This window comes from Strongylocentrotus purpuratus, unplaced genomic scaffold, assembly GCF_000002235.5.
Source record: "Strongylocentrotus purpuratus isolate Spur 01 unplaced genomic scaffold, Spur_5.0 spur5_scaffold_21, whole genome shotgun sequence".
Taxonomy (NCBI): domain Eukaryota; kingdom Metazoa; phylum Echinodermata; class Echinoidea; order Camarodonta; family Strongylocentrotidae; genus Strongylocentrotus; species Strongylocentrotus purpuratus.
In genome coordinates, this window is record NW_022145607.1 from 12,362,532 (window position 1) to 12,389,079 (window position 26,548).

At 37.8% G+C, this 26,548-nt stretch overlaps 1 protein-coding gene across 1 annotated transcript; it reads right to left on the reverse strand.

Annotated features, from left to right (window-relative positions):
• Positions 1-364: 364 nt before the first annotated feature.
• LOC105436613 (serine/threonine-protein kinase SIK2-like) lies at positions 365-15,443 on the reverse strand. Its single transcript, XM_030995530.1, has 8 exons — positions 15,125-15,443; positions 10,709-11,001; positions 9,870-9,925; positions 9,580-9,606; positions 9,009-9,117; positions 6,621-6,748; positions 4,119-4,675; positions 365-2,803 (listed from the first exon to the last, which is right to left on the reverse strand). The coding sequence occupies exons 1-8, from the start codon at positions 15,389-15,391 to the stop codon at positions 1,337-1,339; spliced, it is 2,904 nt and encodes a 967-aa protein (XP_030851390.1). The 5' UTR covers positions 15,392-15,443; the 3' UTR covers positions 365-1,336.
• Positions 15,444-26,548: the final 11,105 nt, after the last annotated feature.

Below are 26,548 nucleotides of genomic sequence, written 5' to 3' on the forward strand. Positions count from 1 at the left end.
AAGATGATCAAATTAATAAAGGTGTGTTTTGAGGAGCAGTGGGAGTTGGAGGAGGATGCTGATGATGATAATGATGACGGTGATGAAGATGATAATGATGACAGTGATGAAGATGATAATGATGACAGTGATGAAGATGACAATGATGACGGTGATGAAGATGATAATGATGACGGTGATGAAGATGATAATGATGATGACGGTGATGAAGATGATAATAATGATGACGGTGATGAAGATGATGATGGTGATGATGATAATGATGATGATGAAGATGACAGTGATGAAGATGATAATGATGATGACGGTGATGAAGATGATGATGATGGTGATGATGATAATGATGATGATGAAGATGATGATAATGATGATTATGATGATGATGAAGATGATGATAATGATGATTATTAAGATGTGGACGAGAATGATGTTTGGAAAAATCAATGGAGGCACCACTTTATTTATATCATCAAATCTGTTATTGATCAAAAATTACAATGGTGTCGATTATGATAATGCTGATGATTACAATATTAAGAATATTCTTGGTAATTGATGAAGATAAATGTGGTGGTGGTGGGATTTTTAATAGTAGTGGCGTTGGTGGTGGTGGCCTGGTGATAGTGGTGGTAGTGCAAATATAGACTGAAAATGACAAATCAAAACATGCTTGGAACCAAACATTAAAAAAGATGCTAATATGTTGGTGATTACACGTATGTTTTCATGATCATTTCGATAATGGCAAAATGTGGAAGAATGGTAGACAGGCAGTTATTAATCTAAAAAGGGAGGAAACAAGATTTAATGGAATGAAGAGGCCAAGTCATTTCACCGACATTAAAGTGATAATATTTCACGAGATGGCGCTCTTCAAGTTCCAACGTTGCATTACATTATTTCTCTTGATCTCTTCTAGCTACTCGAGCTTAAAAGAGCCATATAAAAGTAACAAGAACAAATCTACCATATCGCCAAGACAAACTTCTATAGATGAAAAGAAATCTTTTCCTACCGTCTCCCTGTCTTTCCGACATATTAATACATTAATCCATTCATTTTTATCAAAGGTTTTAGGTCGGTTATTTACTTCTTCTTCGTCTTTCGTTTTTACTTTTTCATTCAGTACTTAGTGTAAAAGCGCATAACATGAAATAATATACAACAAGCATTGTCAAACTATTATGACTCGATAAATAATTTGTATACGTTAATACCATTACATAACAGCCAGTGTGCGACAACAACAAATATTTTGTCACTATTATTATGATATAATTTTCTGATTTTCATTTCGAACAGAAGAATCATTTTCTAAAATGAGGCTAGGCAACAGTTAGCAGACATTCGTATTTCCGAGTTTTAGAGTTTTCATTGTTTTCGACAAAGTCACCATCTCGGTCTCTGGCAAGCATCTCAAATTCACAATTGGTGGTGCTATGTCGGGTAACTTCTTGTTGGAGTCGCCCTCTATTGAGTGAGTGGTATCATACCCTTCGTCACTCGTTGAGAACCGCCTTGGCAACTTCGCCATGTCACCATCATCGTTCTCCGGACCGTCGACGTTTCGATTGCCTTTCGTCCGCGAGCAACTACAACTGCCTTTGACTGTTGCCTCTTTTATACAGTTCTGTGTATCTTGTAGGCTTGCAGTGCAAGGTCGTCCAGACATCGTGACTGTTGTTGTTGCGGCGGATCGTTCTTGCTTTTGTGGATTTGGCTTCCCTTTGGCGGCTTTAATAGGTTTACGGGAGAGTGTAACCGGGGGTTTCCCGACAGGTCTTCGTTTGATCGGGTTCGGAGGTCGGCGTTGCTTACGAATGTCCGAGAACTCGCGTGGGACTTCACCTGTTTTGCGTGTCGAACGGTAAACTTTGACGGCTTCCTCTTGTTTTCTATCGCGATTGCCTTTGCCGTTTCCAGCCTTCGTCACCGTCTGCGCTTGCACACCGATCGTGTTTGCGACAGTTCTCTCTTTTACAGCTTCCCGCGGTTTTGTGTCAGCCTCTAGGTTGAATCTATTTCGTCGAAAAGTGACGGACTTTGGTGGATCTAAAAGTCCATCGGGACCCCCTGCAGCCCTGTCTGCAATGAAAGGATGCTTTAGATTTGATCGCCTCAATAGCCGATCAGGTAGCTGGTTGTGTCGGAAATGATTAACGAATGTCGTCACTGTAGGATCAGTCGATTGCTGGAATGTTAAATTGACCGCCCTGCCGTTAGAAAGGGAAACCCGTCCATTTGTGCTGCCATGTTTCGCAGACGACTCCCAATTCCTCCTCTGGGATTCAAACCTTTCAGTTCTAGATTGACTCTTATCGTTTTTCTTATTCACTTTTTCTCCTTGAAAACACGCTGTCGTCACATCATATTGGTGCACATTTCCGTTCTCAACGTGCGTATCGGGGCCGCCGATGCCCGACCGAATCGTACTCGTCGTTCTTTCTCGCCCAAGCATAATGATCCATGGGTTGCCACTAGCTGCACTTGTGGCGCGACTATCATTCACAGAGCTGACTCGATTCCCATGTCCGCGGCGCTGCGGTTGACCGAACGGTGTTCCCGTGCGTTGTCCGTCTTTAGAAGATGTGGATTTAGTAGGCGACGACGGTGATGACGATGATGCTTGCTCCGAATGGATTTCCCCAAGAACCTCGCGGTAGATGGCGCTTGTTTCTGTCGCTTTGGAGCTCGAGGAGACGTTGGCTGGCGATCGTGCAGCTCTCTCTGCCTCTTCTTCAATCACCATCGCCATCTTGAAATGGAAACTACCATTTTTCTTGCCAGCGATCTGAAGAGCAGTCTGTACAAAAATAACAAAGAAATGGAAAATTATCATAGAGCAAATAAAACAGAAACAGTGTTAACCCTTACTGTACTGGGGGGGGGGGGGCTGGGAGGCCCCCCCCCCCCCCCCCCCTCGACATTTTCGGAGATCGCGCCACAACCGCTTGGAATTTTGAATTGTCGTTTCATGACTTTTTCCCTCAAGTCTTGCACACATTTTGATACCATTTTCGTCAAAATCCGATATACCTGTAAGGTGTTACATAACAATTAGTATGCGCATGTCATCAAAAAAGTGCTATAATTGCATATATTCATGTACAAGCAGAAATGTGAAGATAAGAATTCATATCAAATTGCTTTTATATGTTTCTCAGAGTAACTTGATGTATTCCAGAACAAAAGAATACATAAGAAATAAAACAATAGATATAATAAGAAATAAAAAACAATAAAATACATAAGAAAATAAATGGTTGAAAATCGCATCAAATTTGCATAAATTATCATTATTGATTACATCAAATAACTATTTTGTGTTAGAAAAGAAGTTTCATATAAATAATGAGATTCAACATTCAAAAAGTGGAGTCTGACAATTTTTGTAATGATTCTAGTTCCCTAAATATAGTTCCAGATTTTATATTCATGAATGCGCAATTTGCGTATTCATAATTTATGCAAATTAACCTATGCATTTTCAAATATCATAAAAATAATGAAACCTCACGAATTTGAGATGAAGGAAACATTTATTCAATACATTTTCAAGATTCTTCACAAGTCTACGGACAATTATGTAGATTTTTCTGTAAAATGCATAAAATTAGCATTTTGCATAATTAATTAGGCTATAACGACAAAAGTTTGCATATTAGGAAAAAAACTAATTATACCATTTTGTTCCTTACGTAAATATCTACAAATATGCAAATTTTCGTGTTCATCGGACATTCGACGGCCGAGATCATAGGGGGGGGGGCCTCCCAGGCACCCCCCCCCCCCCCCAATCAGAGGGTGCTCAAAATAGCCCAGTACAGTAAGGGTTAACATGCATCTTCAAGGATAGCGTATTATTGCTCTTTACCATTAACGTTCTTGGTTCATGAAGGAAGACTTGATACATTGAGTATTTTTATTCAAAATTGTCAAACGCATAATTCTCTTTCAGTGAAGTGCGGATTCCGTTTTTTCATTCCGTAGTTACTCTGTATGCCTTCATCACAATGTTGGATTCGCCTTTACAAATTTATCAGAATTAATTAAGATGTCTTCAAGAAGTCACTCGAGTCAATACATTTTTAATCTATTAATTTTGGTTCGTTAATCACCTCTTCGGCCACCGTCTTCATGTCATCGTCATCATCGTAATCACCCACCGGCCTTCGTTGTCTTGGAGATCCTTCTCGTTTCTTTGTCGCACCACCAGCCTCTGTCACACCATCAGCTTCATCGTCCAGATCGACGTCCTCGTCATCCTCCTGACGGGAACATGCCCGAAAGGTTTCCCAATTCTCCTGCAGCCTCTGAGCAATCTTGGGCACCTCGTCCCGCTCGCGTTGCTTGGCCAGGAGATGGTAGATCGCCGAGTACTCATCGGCGCGCCCTGCGAGCACGGACTCGCTCACGTGCGTCGATTTGATCCCCAGGGTTTCCCGGATGTAACTGATGATATCGTGATCGAGCAGCATGCGACTGACCCTTCGCCCCGGAGAGCACGGACTAGAAGGGGGCGTGGCGGTGAGGGCGTAGCTAGGGGCTGTACTAGGACTCAAGGAGCGGAGTGGCTCGTAGACACCTGCCAACCAGGGGTGGCATAGGACGTCGTAAATTGTCGGTCGCTTGTCCGGGTCTGGTTCAAGAAGATAGCGGATAAAACTCTTGCAGTCTGAAGAGAAGAAAAAAATACGCGTACCCTTAATGATGTTAGCTTTAGGGGTCTAATTCCAAGAACATTACAATTAACTAATAGTTGTTGCAAACTGTAGTCAATCTTGACAGGAAAACATGAATAGCCTCGATTAAGGGACTCATGTAAATATTGTAATATGTTTAATGATAGCGTTATCTTTATTCTCTTTGTCATTTGGGAAGATAAATTCGTGATGCATTGGTCACGTTAAAAACATGCCTTTTATTTAAAAGGTCCTTCAATGGGGCGGTGTATACCTCATCGGATATATATATATTTCAAATTACTGACTCCTTTCTCAATATTACAGAGAGTGACACTTATGAATTCCTTTCAAATGCCCTTTTTTTTGGGGGGGGGGTTGATGCAATCATCACGACATCTTGATAAACACATTATATGCAGCCCAATCAAACCATCCCCTTTTTTGTCGTTCACAAATCCACGTCATATAGTGAAACATGGCTGTTTCCCATGCTAGTGTAACCGTGTTTATTAGCTTGGGAAACGATACACCTGGGTACAAGGCTGCCAACATAGTCTCGCTTCTGTAAATCTTCCAACTTTCATCACAAACGTGACGTCTGTTTTCTAAACCTTGCAATGTGAGAATGTTTACGTAGGCAGCTGACCAAAATGAACTTGATCCTGATTCTACAAAGAAAGGGAGTTTTTTTTCAAGCGAAGGTCGTGCTTCGGTTAATATGTTTATGCGCTATAGTGAAACACAATCAATGTGCGGTAGAACTCAGCTTAATACTGAGTCAACTCATCTGGCCCAAAATAGGTATAAACTTTATAGAACATTTCGTTTAAACGCACTCGGAAATTCATGGAAACAATGTCTTTCAATAGTTTTCAACTTGGCGTGCGTCGACGTTGTTCCAAACAACGTAAATCTAAAAACTTACATGACCATTACCACCTCTCCATTCTCTCTCTCTCTCTCTCTCTCTCTCTCTCTATCTGACTCTCTCCCTCACACATACTCTCTCTCTCTCTCTCTCTCTCTATCTGACTCTCTCCCTCACACATACTCTCTCTCTCTCTCTATCTATCTGACTCTCCCCCTCACACATACTCTCTCTCTCTCTCTCTCTCTAAGTTTCTCTTTCACTCTCTCGTTCTCTCCAAACCGTTTTGCCGCAAAATTTGCCGACCAAGATCAATATCTGTTTCCAAGTTATACAAGATTTCATTTTAGCAAAAGACATTATATGAGATTCTTTAAAACGTGAAAAAAACACATCTGAGTATACTAAACGCGAACTGTCCCACGTATTTCCGACTTATGCCGAAGTATTCCGACTTCTCTACGAGTTGCGCCGAGATCGCCCGAGGTGTGGGCTTAGTGAGGAAGGGGTTAGTATCCTCTCTTCATACTCTCTCCCCACGATCGTAGAGACTTCGAGAATCATCTCAAGGACAATGTCTATACCCTACTAGTATATACCACATAAATAATAATTTATTCAGATTACGTAATGTCAGGGTAATCTCCGCACATTTCAACAGGCGATGCCCAAGGCCTCTGATTTTGCCTAAAGTTCATATTTCGACAAAATAAGTTTCGATCTTCTTATTAGAATATAAGCTAATTATCAACTTTCATAGATTATTCTGGCAATATATATTCCTTTCAATTTTATACGATATCTTTAAAGCCCGTCTGTAATTTGGCCAGGGGGATTAGACCACCCTGCAATGTCACTGATAGGTGGTTATCTCATCAAATCAGCTCTCAATTAACATAAGAAAAAAAAGATCATGGGGGACCAACAGGCACCGATTAGGCATCGTTTGCTAGGGGCGGGGCGCAAGTAGATATACGTAGTGCAGTGGGGCTTAAACATGTATACGCACAATGAATCACATCTAGTCCAAAGCAATCAAAATGTCTTTATTTGTTGGTATTCCGTACCTGATGAGAGGCCGGAAGGCAGTGGTCCCGCCTCGCCTTTCTGGATCTTGGACAGTAACTGACGGAGATTGAACGGCTCTACGATGAAGGGAAGAGTCCCAGTCAACATCGCATACGCGTTGACCCCACTGTATGTGACAACGATAAAAGAATATATGGAATTGAAACTCTTAATTGACCATCCGCTCTTGATATAGGGATGTGTTAGAGGGAGGGGAGAGGGAGAGAGAGAGAGAGAGAGATGGAGAGAAGAAGAGAGAAAGAGGGAGAGATGGAGAGAGAGAGAGAGAGAGAGAGAGGAAGAAGTAAAGAGAATAAGAGAGAGATGGAGAGAGGAAGAGAGGAAGAAGTAAAGAGAATAAGAGAGAGATGGAGAGAGGAAGAGAAAGAGAGAGAGAAAGAGAGATAAGGAGAGAAATATATAGAGAGAGAGAGAGAGAAAGAGAGAGAGATGCAGGGGACTAGCTGATAGAGCAGGAGATAGCTATAGGATGAGGAAGCGAGAAAAGATGCATGATAAAAATGGTCTCGAGAAGAAGAAAAAATTATTCCTGCGCATGGTGGGAGTACTTTATAAATCAAATCTTTCAACATTTATCATTTTAGAAAATGATTACGAAAGGTACGATAACATGAACAATTAGGTTATTTTATTAATGCATACAACGAATATAAAAGGAAATAACATTTGCTAATCTCCATATTTTTCCGTATTTACAGAAATTATCTTTGTTAAATGTGATAAAAGAAACTAATACTGGTAAAAAGTTACTTTGTTATTGAATTGTTCATATTAAACAGGGTCAACGTAAAAGTTATATCACGACACTTTCAGCTTACGTTAAATAAACTATCCTCAAAGTTTGGTATGTATTTAAATTGAAAAAAGGCCTTCGTCAAACAAGTCCTGTATAATTATAAAACATCAATATTATCTTGAAAACAGACAGGGATCATAAAAAGTAATGTCAACAAAATATCAATTGTGATATTTGACCGACGACTAGATAAAGCCATCCTTCGCGTCAAGCCGATATCTAAATTACTCTAATGTACACACAAAATATACCATCCCTGGGGTCCATTTATGTCCATTAATAACCTAATTGTATGTCAAGATTTATTCTGCAACACCGTTGTCATAATTTACAGTAATTAGGCAATATTAGGTGGACAGATAAACGTCTAAACATTGAACGTTACCATAGTCATAAATGACCAAAAATTGTGATCTTTGTCCAAAGACAGACAAATATTGCATTGAAGCCATTAGGTGATTATAACTATTGTATACTTGCTTTTTTATGGGAGTGTGTGTGTGTGTCCTGTTTGAATAATTGTGACCCAGTTAAAGGTTTTATTCATTGTGAAAGGTGTTTTATTAAATCGATTGTGTATTGGCTGTTTTTCGCCTTGGACAAAAGAATGTGCCAAACATGTGGGTTGTGCTATAACAGCAGAATATATTTGCTCTTGAGACTTGAATGCAAATAGAAAAATATACATCTATAGCGAACAATGTCAATTGAAAGCAATGGCATTCTCAGGGGAAATCTTTCTGACATTTTTTGTGTATGAAATCTATATCTATCTATACAATTATGTTCCCAATCTCAAGTATGAAAACTTAACAACAGAGTAAGATGCCATCTCAAATATGTACATGTGATTTAAACAAAATCAGAAAAATATATCCCTTGATTGCAATTGGAAATATATTTCCTTTAACACACACATAAACAAGTTTATATATATTTAACAGTGGTACATCCTTATATCTTGTCGACTCCAAAATTATGATAGCTCACACACATAATCCTTCATTAAACAACTGAATTACTCATGCTCCTATAGTAAATTTGATATCCATAGTGATTTTCGTAACTCAAGAAGGAAGGTGGACTGGTTGAATTGGGGCATTTGTTGAAAAGTTTTAGACGTATGCCTTTAGATGTGAGCTTTAATAATTATGTCACACTTCTATAACGAAACATAAATTTGGCAAATCAATTTTGCATGTACTTTTAATGAATACCAAACTTGGTAACTGTATGAACAATTTAGTTGTTAACTGTATATGTAAAGAAATAACCAATACATTAGGTTTGGCAACTTTCGTGGAAATAAATACATTGCGAAAGGAAATGACAGAATATTGGTTGCGTAGCTTGAACCAAAGTTTCCCATTGCCCCCCCCCCCCCTCTTTCTCTCTCTCTCTCTCTCTCTCTCTCTCTCTTTTTGGTTTTTCCTCTCTCTCCATATATACGATTATCCAGATTCCAGCGCATAAAATGTTTCTACGTATTCTATATTTTCCTCCTTTAATTTTACCCAATACAATCAGACATTAAAAGTTAATACAAGAAGATAATAAGAGATTTTCTTACATGCTCCAAACATCCACTTTGGGGCCATATCGCTTCCTGGCAATAATCTCAGGCGCTGCATAAGCGGGACTCCCGCAAAGCGTTCCCGCAAAATCCCTAGTCCCGAATACATCCAATGTTCTATTCCTCAGCATATTCCGTCTCTTTTCTGGCGAATCCTGCTCCTCGGCGCCCATCCGACGATGTATGTCTTGGCCAGGAAATCGAACATTCCCTCCATTAACTCGGACGCCATTTTGTTTCGGGTTGGATCTAGTCATGTTCGGGTGTTCCTTGCTGCTTTTCCGCTGCAGTCCCGCTCTTTCGCGCCACGTTTCTTGGCCGTTGTCCTCTCGAAGAGAAGATCCTCTGGTCCTTCGTTTGGTCCCGTCATCAGAAGGAAGCCGCGCCCTGGCCACGCCCTTGGGCTCACCTGGTCTACCTGGTCCCCCACCATCATCACCCGTGGCGCCATTCCTTCCTCCGACGGTTCGGCTCACTCTACGGCTAGCGCGTACGTCTGCCTGTTTGCGGCTTGAGAAATCCCGTTCCCTCTTCTTAGCATCTCGAAGATCGGTTTCTCGTTCCAGATTCCCGATGAAATTACTCAGTCCAAAATCTAGACCAAAAATTAAACAATAAAAATAATATAAGTATCATTTCAGTAATTGAGATAGGAAGCAATATTAAAGCATGAAATTATAAGTGTTCAATTTTCCAAGTGATTCCTTTCCATCATCAAAATATTAATTTCCCTCCATCATTCTGTAAGCCTCGATCCGAAATCCGAATTCAGAACCGTCTGATTAAGAGTTAAAATGGTGATGCAACAAAGAACGTAGCCTAACCCTTCGCCATATTATTATTGAAAGTTGAACTTACCTATTATTCGAATTTTGTCGTTGTCGTCAAGAAGAAGATTCTCGACTTTCAGGTCTCTGTCGATTGTTTTTTTAAAGACATGAAAGAAATAATTATAATTTGATTACACTCACAAATGATTATGTAGGACAGCAAAAAAAAAAAAACTACATACATACGTGCAGTGCAGTAGTTTTAATGCTTGCCATTTTCTATTGGAGCAGAAAGTGTTAAGGGTAAAGACCAGTATTGGAAACGCCCCAATTTCAAAAAATGAAATGGAAGCTCTCATTACCAATCATGTGAAAGAATATGTTTTGACTAATACATGATGATCAAAAATTTGCCGGGAAACCGTCTACTTATTCATATATTTGGTAAATTTGTTTCTCTCATGGTCTGTGAGAAATATAGGGTAGTCCCATATACATCTTTCTGTGTATAGTGCTTGTAACTTTACGAAGAATGTGCCAAATTTCTTATCATTTTGATGATTCCAGAACCTTGCAGATGCTAGATGCTAGATGATCAACCTTTTCTGATCGATTCCACAACGTTTCTTTCACAATGCAATCGCATGACCATAACTGGTCTTTACCTTTAAGAACCTTCATATAAACCATAACCATAACCCTGCTAATCGCTACATTTAGTTCTTTAACTAACAAGATAATGATCATTATTTTGCAATTACAAATACAACCCTCAAGATTACAATTAACATAAATTTGCAAATGAATGGGTATTTCAACTTTAAATGGAAAGAATCCCTGCAATTCAATTTACCTAACATTTTGACACAACTATTTATACCCCGCCTCACTTATTTTATTCTATAAAACTTATCAAAATCATCTTACCTATGTACCACGCCCATTTGATGCATGTGGTACACGGCCGAAGCCACCTGTTTGATGTACCGTCTGGCCACGCCCTCTTCCAATCCGCCCTTCTCACACACCTTATCCAACAAGGGCCCACCCCCACACAGCTCCAGTACCAGGTAAAGGTTGTTGTCCGTTTCCATGACTTCAAGAAGGCGTACGATGTGGGCGTGGCCAAGAAGTTGGAGAAGCCCCGCCTCTCTACGGAGCGTCTTGTGGAGGTAGGCGTCCTCCCTCGCAGCTTTCTTGTCAATTATCTTGATGGCAACCTAGAAAACAAACATTGACGAAAATACCATTAAAGATTATGAAAATGATGAATATGCTAATACTGATCGGGATACCAATAACAAGCATTTTGCTTTTCGGTGTTCCTCACCATAATTTTATTTACTGTTTTAAACTGATATACTGTTATTGTTTTCATTTGATGTTATTTTATGGTTGAATCAATAAATACAAAAATAAAAGTGATACTGATGATGGTGGTGACGGTGGGGGTGGTAATGATGGTGATGATGATGAGGATTGCGATACTGGTGACAACGTTAAAGCCTAACAATATTAACTTAGTACAATCGAATGCCGCTACACTGCCGCTGCTGTTTTCTGTGCAACTACTGAATTAACGATTTAATAACGCTAATGATTTTCGAACCCATAAAACGTTCTTGGCAAAGAGCCCCTACGTGTTTAAAAGATATATTTATATCCAATAATGCAAAATCCTAAATCCTTGTTTAAGTGGGTTAACGTCTTTTATCAGTAATACGGAATACATAAAACTTAGCATTGCAAAACAGAAGAAGATTGAAGGAATGCACTTTACGAAATGGTCCCCTGTGGAAGAATTATTTTGATTATAATCCTTTGATATACACTGTAGAAAAGGAAGTGTTAACCACTATTTCTGTATGGTTTGACGTTTTTCTTCTGTTTTTACCTTTTGTAATCATTGTGCAGTGATTTATATGATTATTTTTATCATGATGTATGTACGAATTACTTGATAAATACAAGTTTTTAAAGGATTTTTTTTGAATAAAAAAGAGCCCCTACGCATACGTTTATATCCAAATCATTTTTCGATTCCATTTAGATTACAGTATATGTTTCACGGCCTACCAATCTATGTCAGTGTTTGTCGAACTGGCAACAACAGTATGTATGCAGTTTGGGTTCTGTCTATTGAAATACTATTATTCTTATCAAGTGAATGAAATAGTTTGTATCGAGGCACTTCACAAAGACGTATGCATTAAATTTGGTTACATTACGAAAATTGCCTAAGATTGGCAAATGCATTGCAATACCTCCGTACTATACGTACGCGTTCACCGAAAAGCGAAACCGCATATTGTAACGAGGGCGGTCTGTGTGCGACGGCCGTAACCCCGAGTGCTCTGCGTCGTAGAAGGTCTGTCTGTCGCTGAGCGAAAACTCGCTCTGCGACGCAGGAGCACTCAGGGTTACGATCGTCGCACACAGACCGCCCTCGTTACAATAAGCGGTTTTCGCTTTTCGGTGAACGCGAACGTATAACATGAATTGTTTTAAAACTTGATGATAAATTGTTGAAAAATTATAAAAAGCCGTTTTGCGGCTTGGTCGAGACAGGGATATGTGAGTCACATATCCCTGGTCGAGACAAGTTGTGCTAGTCGTGTAGTCCCGTCTGTATTGTATTGCGTGGCAGGAATAGGCAATTTTCGTAATGTAATCAAATAGGCGAAGCCATTTTCGTAATGTAACCAAATTTAATGCATAAGTCTTTGTTAAGTGCCACAATACAAATTATTTCATTCACCTGAAAAGAATAATAGTATTTCAATAGACATAATCCGAACTGCATATATTAATTGTTGCCAGGTAGGACAAACATTATGGCTTAACCTACCTAGCAACACTTAATATATGCAGTTTACATTCTGTTTATTGAAATACTATTATTCTTATCTGGTGAATGAAATAATTTGTATTGAGGCACTTTACAAAGACTTATGCATTAAATTTGGTTACGTTACAAAAACGGCATATTTAATACAAAAGTCTTTGTGAAGTTCTTCATTACACATTATTTCATTCACCTGATAAGAATAATAGTATTTTAATGGACAGAATCCAAACTGCATACATTATTTGATCTAGGTTGAGTGAATTCTCCCGCCCTCTTTGCCTTCCGTCGCGTTACTAATCAGCCTTAGTGTCCATGAGAAAATGGACATCGTGTCAAGCTGAGATCATTAAGGTACAGACATGTATGTCGGTCAATAAGAGCTTTTTGCATAACTAATTTTTGAAGAAAAAACAAATCAGTGTTCTGTTACTACTTCACATTGTCTTTAATTCAGTTTAGGTTGTAAACCAGATAGTCCTCATCTTAAACATCAGACCTCCTCTTATAAAGAGTTGATATTAATCGCAACTAATTTGCGATTGATATCAATCGCATCTATGTACATAAGAGATAGGAGATGCGAACTTGCGATTGATTTGGATCAATCGCAACTCTTTATAAGACGGGGACCAGATCTACAGCTTAAAACCGAAGTTCGAAAAAAAACGAAATATTAAATGTGATATAATACTTTCAAAAGGTCCATCCCTCGACTCGAATTAAGAGAATGAGATACTTGAGATAATTAAGTCATATCATCCTAATCTGAAAATGTATATAGCCCACACAAAGAGACGTTCTAAAATTAAACTGCTTTCGTGAATGCCGCGCTCATCTCTCTCTCTCTCATCCTGCTCTTTGTGACATTTTTAGTCCAAGAAACTGGATCTGGAAATCAAAGACGAGCGTGGTCACCTCGGCCCTAATTTAGACCAAACTGACCGATGCGAATGACTTGTTTTACATAATTATGCGCCTTTGTCCAAAGTTCGCCCGTTTCTTGATGTTGTTCTAATCTAAATGACCGTGAACAATCACCCCTAAATATAGCACCCGTGGTCTGTGAATACTGGTTGTGGCAAACGGTTCGTTCATCTTGCCCAATATAATTCTTGTTTGGTATAATGGGCGTATGTTTCATGTATAATATAGTTAATCAAAGTGAGAACAGATTAGATCATAAACAACACGATAAAGGGAAATCATACTTAAACATTGTTCAATGTTTACGTTGGATTAAAACAAAAACGTGTGTCTATATAGTATATTCGCCCGTCAGATCCAAATTCCACCAGGATCACTCTATCACCAGAAAGCATCCACAGGCCGAACATTGCGAAGACCAAGGAGGGAGTGCAAATGACAACTGCCGATGTCTTTTCTTTGTGATTTAATGTTCTTAAATAATGTAATGCATAAACGAGGCATAAGAGCATAAAAGAAATGTGCTGAAACGACTTTTCGCATTTGCTCCCGTATTCTACTCTGTAATGTTTAAAGATCCGTAAAATAACATTTGATTCTCTCTATTACATTTTTTTTAATTCATAGATTCTGGAGGTCTCGCTTTTCACTTTATCTCATTTATTCAAATGTGATTTTGTTTGATTGCTGCTTGTTCCCTCATACTACGCATTCAACGAATAGAAAATCACAATCTCCGTCTTATGAAGTAGAATATTCTACCTCATATATTATTTGGCATTGTAATAAAGACAAAGACTGGTACAACTGAATCTAATACGATAAATGAATTAGACGTGCTGCAATTTAGGAATAAGCTAAACTCGTTGCAATAGTACGACCATTTTTAAATCATCAGTAACTGACGAATTATGTTTTTTAATGGGTCTATGGTTGTCATGACAACAAGTTCAATGCGACAATGACAAGGTGACGGTATAACAAAAGGTGACAGCTAATTATCAAGTTATGATCGACTTATGATATACATAACATTATTCATAAAACTTAGAAAGGGTGTCTTAACCAAAGTATCGAAGATATAATACGGAATAGTCCGCACTACAAAATGAACTCTTACTGTAAATATAATTACAATAAAACACATTAAACTATTATGAACTTTTGTAAAATAAATTCCCTGCTAAACTATAGCATTAACAAATTTAAACCTTGTATGTATTTCAGAAATAAAGTTTTTAAAATTCATATTTGACATTTTCTAATGATAACATACAACGAATGATAAAAACCATAATAGTTTCAACATAAGTGGATTCGTCCTATATGTTAAAGTGTTCATGTTAACTTGAAAACATGAAATTGAAACGATTACATTTTAGAAACCATAGCCGGCCCGGTACCAAAGCCAAGGAAAACATGATCAAATTAAAACGCAAACAATTACTTTGCGCTCCTTAGTTTTTAATACATATCTGCTATTAACTATTTTTCCTACATATTAATATGTTGTAAATTCAACACCAAATTTCCACTGTATGAAAATTAAAGGAAATGAATCAACAACTCACCTTTTCGCCAACGAGAACGTGCATCGCCTCTTTCACTTTCGCGAAGCTTCCCTCGCCGATGGTCGGGCCGAGGAGATAGGGTCCGAGCCGTTTCGTGTGCTTGTAGGAAGCCATCAACTCTTTCGACAACGCCGATCGCCCGACGACCGTCATGACGCCCTGCAACTGAGGCCCGTAATTCCTCCTCGTGGGCATCGACGATGTCCGCTTGGTGATCGATGACCTCGGCCTGGTCGCGACGTACTGGAGGGGCTTCAGAGTCGTCATACCGCGACGATGCGGTGTTGGCAAAGGTTGATGGAAGCAATCGCCTGCCCTTTCCAAACGGCCGATCGTTTCGCTACTGCGATCCAACAGCAGACGACAGGTCAATGACACAATGCGTGGCGTGTCGTATACAAATTGATATCGATATCATAAAATAATCTCATTAATATGCAATATTTACAGTGGGTATATTAGGTGAGGGTTTCGCCCAGAAAACAATGCGATATTGCCAGGAGTTTTTATCTAGAACAGGAAGACCTTTCAGATCATTCGACGGGGGAGAAAAAAAAGATTGAGACATAGATAAAGAAAGGGGGCATAGATTGACCATGGATTGACAGAGGAAGAGAGAGAGAGAGAGAGAGAGAGAGAGAGAGAGAGGGGGGGTGAGCAAAGGAGAGAAAAGAGAGAAGAGAGAGAGGGGAGAGAGAGAGAGAGAGCTGGGGAAATGAGAGAAGAGAGGAAGAGAGAGAGAGAGAGAGAGAGTGGGTGAGAGAGAGGGGGTGAGAAAAGGAGGGGAGAGAGAGAGAGAGAGAGAAAGATAAAGGGGAGGGGTAACGGTTTCGGAAGACTGAAGTGAAAGAGATGTCCATAGCAACCGGATCACTTTCAAGTTTGGCGACAAGGTTGTCATTGTATCGGGTTTTGAGCCAATCTTTGAGGTTTGCTATCAAAGCAATAGGACCTATCTCATTACCAAGGTTTCATTACTTTACTAATAATCAGGAGATTGTAACGAATTCGACCCTTCCTTGTGTCCAATAAGTGGCAAATACGTACCCTTGTCCTTGTTTCCTCGAACTGGTAGAGCTGATGGTGAGATGTCGGTATACTTATACATTCCAATTTGTCCAAGTTCATGAAATTGAAATAGAACACATTTTATTTGAACAAAAATGAAGAGATGATGGGTATATATTTGATTAATTGATTCGAATTTATTCAATTTCTTATTTTAATTGTTTGCACACTAAAGAACATAGTTGACAATGGTCAAAGTAAGTTGAAAATTATAAAATGAAACAGGAACCTTCTGAAAAGCATAGCTTGTTTTTGTAGGTTCCCAAGAATAAATATAATGTGAACAGTATTTTCATAACTCATTTTAAAGTGTCTTAATAATCACAGTAAAATGGATATATTATAATAACATAATTTCATTAAAAAAATTAAAATGTCTAAATAATCGAAATATACAAAAAGAACAGAATCTAAAAAAACGGGACACAAAAGACAGGAAACCGACATAATAAGATAAGACAAGACATAACGAAACAATTCATAACAGGACAAGATAATCAAGACATGACAGGACAAAACAAGACAAAACAAGACGAAAACAAAGACAAGGCTGCACACTACAGGAATGTAACCATCCTCACACCGAAAATGTGAAACAAACTTCGTTTCATTTGACGACAAACAGTGTTTCACATAGTACTGATCTTGTATGCATTTTGTTGATAAAGCAGATCCATATTATTTTTTGGAACGATTTTAGAGAAGTGTTGAGCGTGTACACCCAGAGGGCGTCAATCCTAGCCGGGGTTCTCAGTCATGTACTGTAAGCATGTGTGACCACAGGTTTTCCCGACACCCTCTAAACGAGGATTTCTTCTGAAACCAAAATACATCCATCATAATGAGGATTTCGCATGGTTTTTTCCCCCGATTTCACACTCTAAACGGGTTTTAAAAAAAGTGTACTCCTTAACAAGTATTGTAAAACTGTAACCACTTGAGCATTTTGAAGTGCGATAGGGATTACCATTTAAGTTGTTGACAGTGTAAAATAAACCAAATTTAAAATTCACAACGTAACAATTTATTTCAATAGAGAAGCAATAACATCAACCTGTACACTTCAAAATAGGTTTAATGCGCAGACATCATAAGTCCTTTCTTTAAAAAAAAAGAATTGCCTTTCAAGTTCGATCTAAAGTGCATGTAGTGTTTACAAAAAGTACACAATGTACAATGAACAGTTCCTATTCTACTATGCAAAACGAAGTATAATGGACCAGCTATGTGCGTGAGGCTTGGTAGGTCTGGGTCGGTATCGTGAGCATCCATCTTGATCTACTGAAGATCTAAAGACCGGCAGGCGCAGGCGGTGGCCGGAAGTCTCGCCAATGGGCATAATCACCACTCCCCTCCCCCCTTTTGTTTTTCCCCTCCGGTCTGGCCCTGGAGGCTAGAAAATTACCATAAACGCGTATACCGGCGCGTACAAAAGAAAACCGAGAACTATCGATGTTTTATCATAATTTAATCACAATTATGATCAATAAATGGCACATATTTGTAAAGCTTAGATCCTACTCTTTCATTTGATGCAACTCATATTTCACGCCTGAGTGATAACAATTTATTTGAAGAGAGGGAACCAAAAAGTCATTTGGCGGACGGTATCAGAATTTTCAAAAAGAAAATCACATTTTCTAGAAAGTTCATTTTTTACCCTTTCATATGACACCTCAATCAGGAAAAAACGAGCTAGGAATAACAAAGTTCTGTTTGCTTAAAATGATGCTTGCATTTTCATAATATTATTAAACGAATTCGTTTTCCCTGGTTGCCTGCCGTAGCAACAAACAGAATTGACAAATGACTTAACTCTATTTCGTTGACGATCAGACATAGACGAAAGACATCATGGGGAAGGGGCACTTATTAAAGATGGTAAGCGGCGCTAATAAGAATGTGGTTTCGGTTTACGCCCCTCCTCCTCCCCTCCCCAGGAAAAAAATAATTAATTACATTTATTAATATATAAATAAGTAAACAAATAAATGCACAGAGGAGGCAGCTTGAAAGAAGAACTTATCAGAGAAGTGCAGTTTGATTGGAAAATATAACCGAATGATAAAAGTGTTTCATATTGCGTTATGCGCAGCTAATTGTTTTTATGACTTGTTGTATTATCTTTCCAAATACACAGTACTAAAGATCGTCACATGCATGATGGCTTTCATTTATTGTCTCGTGATCTCTTCGGAGTAGAGGGGGCGCTAGACCAGTACAATGTACAGGTGAGGGCTTTAAACACGTATTAAAAGAGCCGATTTAAAACTTTGTAAACAAGAATAGAAAATTTATCTAACACGGAAAACAGGTAGGCTTCGGGGATTGAATTGTGTATGCGTTAATTCGTTTACAGAGCCAAGTGATTTTCAACATATTTTGAGACGGTCCCTGCTTGATCTGTCAGTCATAATGGAATTTCGTACAGGTGTTCGTACTGGTATATACACTAGCCCGATATTAACATTAATGGAATTCATGTTATCTGCAGCCTATTCATAGTCGCGTGGCTTATGTATATTTCTTTTTGGGTCCCCGGACATATTTCTGGCCTTGTAAGCCACGCCTATTGTTGGAGGCTGAAAGCACGTGCTATTTTGTTCTTGCACATATTGATTGGCTACGGTAAAGACACGTGATAATCAAGGTACAGCAGATTAAAGCCGATTGGTTTGCACCGATAAAATCAGGGTAGTTGATTGGATGCAGTCTCTTTTGTTACGTGTCATCGTGTAGTGACTTTAGTCGAAATCGTCGAAATCGTCCTTGCAGTCAGTGTCGTAATGAACAAAACCTTGGGGATAGGAAGTTGCACGTTGATCTGTTCAAGTTCTTACTTTAATTGCTAACTTTAAAATTATTTCAATACATTATTTTGCAAGATAAACAACAGCGGTAGTTAATGAATCGTTAGTTATTCTGTTTACGGTTACACCTCATTCATTGCAGGGCCGGGAAATTTGGGTGTTTTTCAAAAACACCCAAATTTCCTTTAAAATTACAATTTTGAGACGGATGTATTTTTTAAAGTGCGTATATGTTAATGTGTTAATTTGTACGTTTCAGAATACTTCAGCTTTATTTCAATTTCATAATGACATCATTAAAAAAAAGTTCAACCGATCTTGGAAAATTTTTTTTGGGGGGGGGGGCACGTGCCCCCCCCCCCCCCCCCCCCCCCCGTGGCTACGTGCCTGGAAAGGGGAGAGATAGAGAAGGAGAGATGGCATAATTTCCAATCATAATGCATGACAGAAAATACATCACCATAGTACTGTAGAAAAAAAAATCAGCAACAGAGCTAAACAACGGATGTGTTTGACCCACAGAGGTGATAAGGTGGAAAACTTTCCAACCCAATCCCTACAAATTTATTTTACTGGGTGGGTAGAGAAAAAGTTAACAAATAATCATAATCGCTATTATCGCTATTATTTCGCCCAAAACTGAGAACTTCGTGTTATTTGTGCAATATAGATGTGCATGGAATTTGGAATAAAAGAATTTCTGTATCTGGCTCTACGGGTTATTGGTACACGCAGGCGGATTCATGAGCGGTTAAAAGTAAAACAAGAAAATAGTGGATGTGATGGGTCTGTCATGATAGAAGATATTTTAGTCAATAAGCGATATTCAAACAAAACTGATAGGGGTGGTAATTCAATTCAATTCAATGCCGATAAGACGTTGAGCAATTTGCCTAGGACGTTCGAGTTTAGTTTTGTCTGCTTGTGTGAGATTTCCATAAAACAAATGAGATTGAATAGAATAACAATTTGAATGAAAGACTGATAGAAAAGATGCAAGATCGTCCTGTCAACGTTATATTTGTTGAGCTTCCTTAGAAAAAATATCCGTTGATTAGCTCTACTGTGTACAGCGTTGGTGTTCTTATTAAATCGTAGCTTATCATCAATCAAGGTACCAATATACTTATATTCATGTACGTGTTCGATTGTCTGTTCTTGAATATACAAGGGGATATGATTAACGTCATCACGTCGAAAGTTTATAATAATCTCTTTGGTTTTTTGAACATTCAAATATAGGTTGTGGCGATCGCACCATTCAACAAACTGATTAACTTGACAAAAATACTCATTCTCACTATTTCCTTTCTTAAAGGTAATACAAAGTTTTGGTATGGGGTCATGAAATTCGTTCAAATGAACATATTCGAAGCATATGCGATCCTACAATATTCAGTGATCGTTGTCGCGGTTGAAATCGAGTCTAAAGTTATGAAATTGTAAATAATATACTAATTATGTTGTACAGCTCCCTCTGAAGGCCAAGATTTAATTAAGCCATAAAACAATGTTCTTGACTAAAATCGACGGATTGGCTATTCCCGTTTGGACATTATATATCACAACTACAAATTATGGGATTTTCATGGTCGTAGCTACCATTGTTTGGCCGTAAACCTTATTTGAAATATATTAAAATTTACCGGGAGCACCGGTAAATTTTGATATTCAATTTTTCTCGAAAGCAGAAGTGTTTTGGGAGCTAAATTTTCTAGTGCTTATAATACATTCACAGGGGCATCCAAATATATCAAAATTGTAAAGAAACACTATCCAGCGAATTTTAAAATTTCCCAAAACTTTGTATTACCTTTAATGAAACCTGTGATAGCAGTGTCATCAGCATACTTTATAAGAATAAAAAGGGGCTCATACTGCAAAATAAAAGGGGCACCTCTTAGATTTTAAAGGGGGAAATTAATCAGAGGTGAAGGGGTACTTATCAGAGGTGATAAGGGCACTTCTTGTACCTGAAAGGGGCAGTCATCTGAAATGAAAATGGGTACCCACCTGAGATGAATATGGACACATAATGAGAATGGAAATGGACGATTATTACAAAGAAAAATAAGCACTTGTCGAAGGAAAAAAGGCACCTTTCAGATTTTAATAGAAGCATTAATGAGAGATGTGAGAAGAGGCATTTATTGTAAGGGTAAGGGACTCTTGTTAGAAAGGAAAACTGGGCTTGCGTCAAAATGAGTAGGGGCAACTATCATGGGGGAAGAGGGCGCTTATCATAGATGGTAAGCGGCACTTATAAGAATGTTGAACATAGACAAGATAATGTAGGTTTCGGTTTTACGCCCCCCCCCCCCCCGTCCACCCTTCCCTGGGGGAAAAAAGCAATTAATTAAATGTATTAATATATAGAAAAATGAATAAATGAGTAAAAATACAAATGAATAAATAAATAAATAAACAAATAAATGCACAGAGGAGGCAGCTTGAAAGAAGAACTTATCAGAGAAGTGCAGTTTGATAGGAAAATATAACAGAATGATAAGAGTGTTTCATAATTATTGAGTTGTCTGCAGCTAATTGTTTTTATGACTTCTTGTATTATCTTTCATAATACTAAAGATCGTCACATGATCGATATTTTTTATATTGCCTCGTGATCTCTTCTGAGCAGAGGGGGCGCTAGACCAGTAAAATGTGAGGGCTTTAAACACGTATGAAAAGAGATTTGGAACTTTGCAAACAAAAATAGAAATTCAACTAACACGGACAAACAGGTAGGCTTCGGGGATTGAATTGTGTATGCGTGAATTCGTTTATAGAGCCAGGTGATTTTCAACATATTTTGAGACGGTTCCTGCTTGATCTGTCAGTCACAACAGAATTTCATACAGGTGTCCGTACTGGTATATACACCATCCGGATATTAACATTAATGGAATTCATGTTATCTGCAGCCTATTCATAGTCGCGTGGCTTATGTATATTTCTTTTTGAGTCCCGGACATATTTCTGGCCTTGTAAGCCACGCCTATTTTGGGAGGCTGAAAGCACGTGCTATTTTGTTCTTGTACACATTGATTGGCTAAAGTAAAGACACGTGATAATCAAGGTACAGAAGATTGAAGCTGATTGGCTGATAGATGCAAAATCAGGGAAGGTGATTGGGTGCGGGCTCTCCGTTAAGGCTCATCATTCAGTTACTTTAGTTCACTGGAACCCTTTACTTAGGCTTTAAATTTCGTTGTTCTCGTCGAAGTCGTCGTTGAAGTCATTGTCAAAATCGTCAAAATCAGAGCTAGGATTATATTTCATCGTTCCCGGGGAGCATTTTGTTATGTTTTCGATGAGGTAAGTCATAGGACAACCAGCTCTGAAAACACTTATTTTTAATAGTAGAGGGTTAGGTCTAGATCTAGTTTCTCATCGCATCGTTTGCTACATATTATTAAACACGTTTAAATTGATACGCAGTAGTCTACTCTCATTGGATTTGAAACTACTTTAATTGCACAAGACAGACTAGTCTAGTTTCGGAAAATTAAAATTAAGTTGATTGATTTCTGATGGGGACTGCGATCAAATTGTTATTAATATATTTATTTTTTGTTCAGCTCAGTACAGATCAATGTTTTGGGAAAAGTGATGTTCTCTTTGAGATGTTTATAATTAGATTTGAGAATTGATGTAATTTCAGAGTGTTTCTGTTCAATACTGCCTTTCAGTTCTAATGCTTATCTGAAAAATTTGTTTAGATTTTTAACAGATTCATGAATGTTGGATTTATAACGATTTATTTTTAATAGGTCATATCATAATGCAATCAATTTAATGCACGTATATTTGTTAAGTGCCTCGTTACAAATTATTTCATTAACCTGTTACGAATAATTTTATTTAAATGCTTAGTCAGAATGCGAATTGCATGTAACGTATTGTTAGGTAGGACGAGCCATAATGTTTGTCATATCTAGCAACAATGGTCTAGATCTATTGTATTTGTTTGTATAACCAGAATTGGATAAATTGGCCAAATCATAAATAAGAGTTTTTTTTGTTGAAAAAATATAATGCCTGGGAATCCAATAAACAAAGTAGGATACATTGTTCATTGTGTTTGGAAATGGATCTTGGGAAAGGAAATTCTTTAATTGAATTCAAAGTTTAGAATGGAGTTTATTTGAGTATCTTTTTCTTCTCAATACACTTTTTCCTTATCAGTGCTATCTATAATGATAGAAAAACTGAAATAAATATATGAATTTTCCGTTCAAATGCTTCATAAATGGCATACCAAGTCCGATGACCCACTCACCCATAGCTGCATTACTATCCTGGGCTCCTAGCTGTGTATTAAAAGCTATGCTATTGATTCTCAACAGTTCAAATACCACTGTACAAAACTCAACTGATTTCACTAAAAATCGGTGCTTTGTGACAATTTATTGATGAAACCTAAATAGTAGTAAAATACAATTTTTTCAACTTACCGATGCTAGAAAGAATAATTAAAATTCAAATTGTAAGTCTACTGTCAAACTTTGCTTACAGCCGCATCGGCATGATTGTGTGTATGTGTGGATTGACTATTCATGTGAGCAAATGCTGCCTATTTGCAGTGCTAAAGATCAATACGTCATGAAATCTTTTTCAAAAAATGTGGCATACTTTGCTTACTTTTCAGATTTTCTGTTCGACAGAGAAAAGGGCAAAACGTTTTCAATCTTCGTCTATCCCAGAAACTGACAAACATGGGCATCATGAGGAAAAACATCTGGGGCGTCCAGTTTGGTAAGAAAATGATATAAACGTATCAGTAGTATTTAATTTGTATTTTTCAGGCTAACCTTAATCAATATAAAGGTTTAACCGTTGCGTATCCATGATTTTCTCAACGGTTGGGGGGGGGGGGCTGGCCTAAATACCTTTAGGGGGAATATTTCCTGGGGAATAGGGCGGAGGAGATACAATTAGGGCCATGTTCTCTTGTATTTGAATATACTGAAGATATATGAGATTATGTTTTCCAGGGGGTACGTGCCCCTCAGCCCCCGTGGATCTACCGCTGTAGTTTCAAGAGCGTGTTACTGTTAGCCTAATACTTTAAAAATCACTCTTGGATAATATCCTAAAGGTTATAACTTATGTAATTTTGATATTTTGTACCTTTTAAAACGGTAAAGGGAACATTTTTCTTTTCCTATATTTCTTACTCTTTTTTCAAAATATTAATTCTTAATTTCAATATATCCTTTTAGTTTTTGACTAGTCAAGGCCATAATACTTATGTGATCATACTACTCATTTAGTTTTCCACCCCCATACCCTTATGTTTCCCCGTGTAAAAGGCCATCGTCGTTATGTAACCACGCTTAATGCACATGTCTTTGTGAAATGCCCCGACACGTATTATTCCATTTACCTGTTTACGAATAATTGTATTTCAATAGTAAATTACATGCATTACTTGTTATAAGATAGGGCAAGCTATCACTATGAACATGACGGACAAAGAAAGCGGACAAAATATACAGTTCCTCCGGTAGACAAAGGAACATCCCTTCACTGCTATTATGTAAAACTGTGTAGAACAGGTGAATATGCATGTGACACCTGTTTTACACATTTTAACATAATAGCAGTGAAGGGATGTTACTTTGTCTACCTGAGGAACTGTATATTTTGTCCGCTCTCTTTGTCTGTCATGTTCATAGTGTATAATGTTTGTCTAACCTGGCAACATCTAACTATGCAATTTGCATTCTGACAATTTCAATACATTACATCATTCGTGACAGGTGAGTGTAATAACTCGTCTCTATATAGATATAACTTAATTTGAATGCATACATTTGAATTTTGTAAATGGTCAATTAGAATTTGTTTCTTTGTTGTGTGTGTCTAATGATAAATTATTACATCCACATCTAGTTTTAATAATCAGAATACAAACTGCACATATCGATAGGTTTTATGAGGCCAGACAAACCATTGTGTACTGTTTGTCTGACCTAGCAATACCTCGTATTACGTTCATTCTGCCATATTCTGGCATGTATAACAAGATTGACGTTGACGTATATCTGCATTTCTGTTTGCTTCTCCAGATTTTCTATTCGCCCAAGAAAAATGGAGTACAGTTTGGTTTGTCGACCCCCCGCCCCCCCTCCAAAAAACTGACATCCAGGGGACAGCTTAAACCTATGTGAGGCACTCAATTTGGTAAGTTCAGTTTGTAAGATATACTTTTCCTCCTTAGCATTTGTCAATAGATCTGAAAAAATGATCTAGATATAATATTAAATGTTGATAACATCATATAGGTTCAGACGTTTAAGTATTCAAGGGGGAAAGGCACCACTAAAAGCAATTCTGACAAAGACGAGAAACTTTTACCTGACTCTACAGTTAATTAAGAAAACTATTGATAGATTAAATTAACGTAAAAACCTTATAAATCATGGGCAGTTTCTCTGAATTATCTGACAGTTCTAGGTTACGGAGCCACATCGAATTGGGTTCACGTACATTCAAGTAGCTAAAGCCTGATAAAGAAAACTGTAATTCGGAATATACTTTAAAATCACTCGATACCCATGTTATCTTGCGAACCATTCTGTCAAAATAAAATGTCACCAATTCCTTATCTTGCAAATAATCATATCGAAATCTATCTCAAAAATGTACAAACAATACGAGATAGAAAGTAGAATGTGCACTGTTCTGTATCCTCTCCTTTCAAAGTTTGTGGTACCTTGAGCGGTTTTTCTTTCTCCATAGTGCATTGAAATGCTTCTTTATAACCCCCAATAGACATATTCTTGGGGGCTACCTCTTCCACACCCTAGCTCCCTCATAAAGTGCCTCCAACTTTTGAGAGCCTGTTGGCATCATTGTTATAGACCGGTTACTAACATATTCAAATGTTATGCATACTTTATAAACAAACGTTGTTTTAGCAACCAGAAAGCTTGTCCGACAAAGCAACAAGTAATGTATGCAGACTGAATTCCAAGTATTGTAGTTCATTTATTAATAACAGGTTAATAGAATAATTCGTCACTAGGTCCCGGACTAGGTCCCAAGGAAAGAAACATCCATCAGTTAAAATGTGTAAGTAAACCGGGGGGAGTTTCATAAAGAGTTCGTTAAGTTACGCATGACTTAACGAACGACTTTTATATGAAGCGCCAGATAGGATGCCCAAATTTTTTTCTGATATTTCCAATAACCTCAATTAAATTATGGGAAAAAATATACTTTGCATTAAAATTGTTTGCTATAATAAGAAGGTTAATCTACATCTACACAGTCCAACTTAATAAATAAAAATCAAAAATGATTGAGCATCCCATTTGGCTTTTCATATACAAGTCGTTTGTAAAGTCATGCGTAACTTTACGAAAAGCTTTATGAAACACCCCCTGGTCTATTAAATTTAAACATTTTAATTTTCGATTAAATATATTATATGAATTTCATTGGCTTTTATTACATTTTCATTGGCTTTTATTATATTTTTCATGCCATGTATACAGGTAGAGGATGAGGCCGAACTGATATACAGGAACATCTTCGTCAA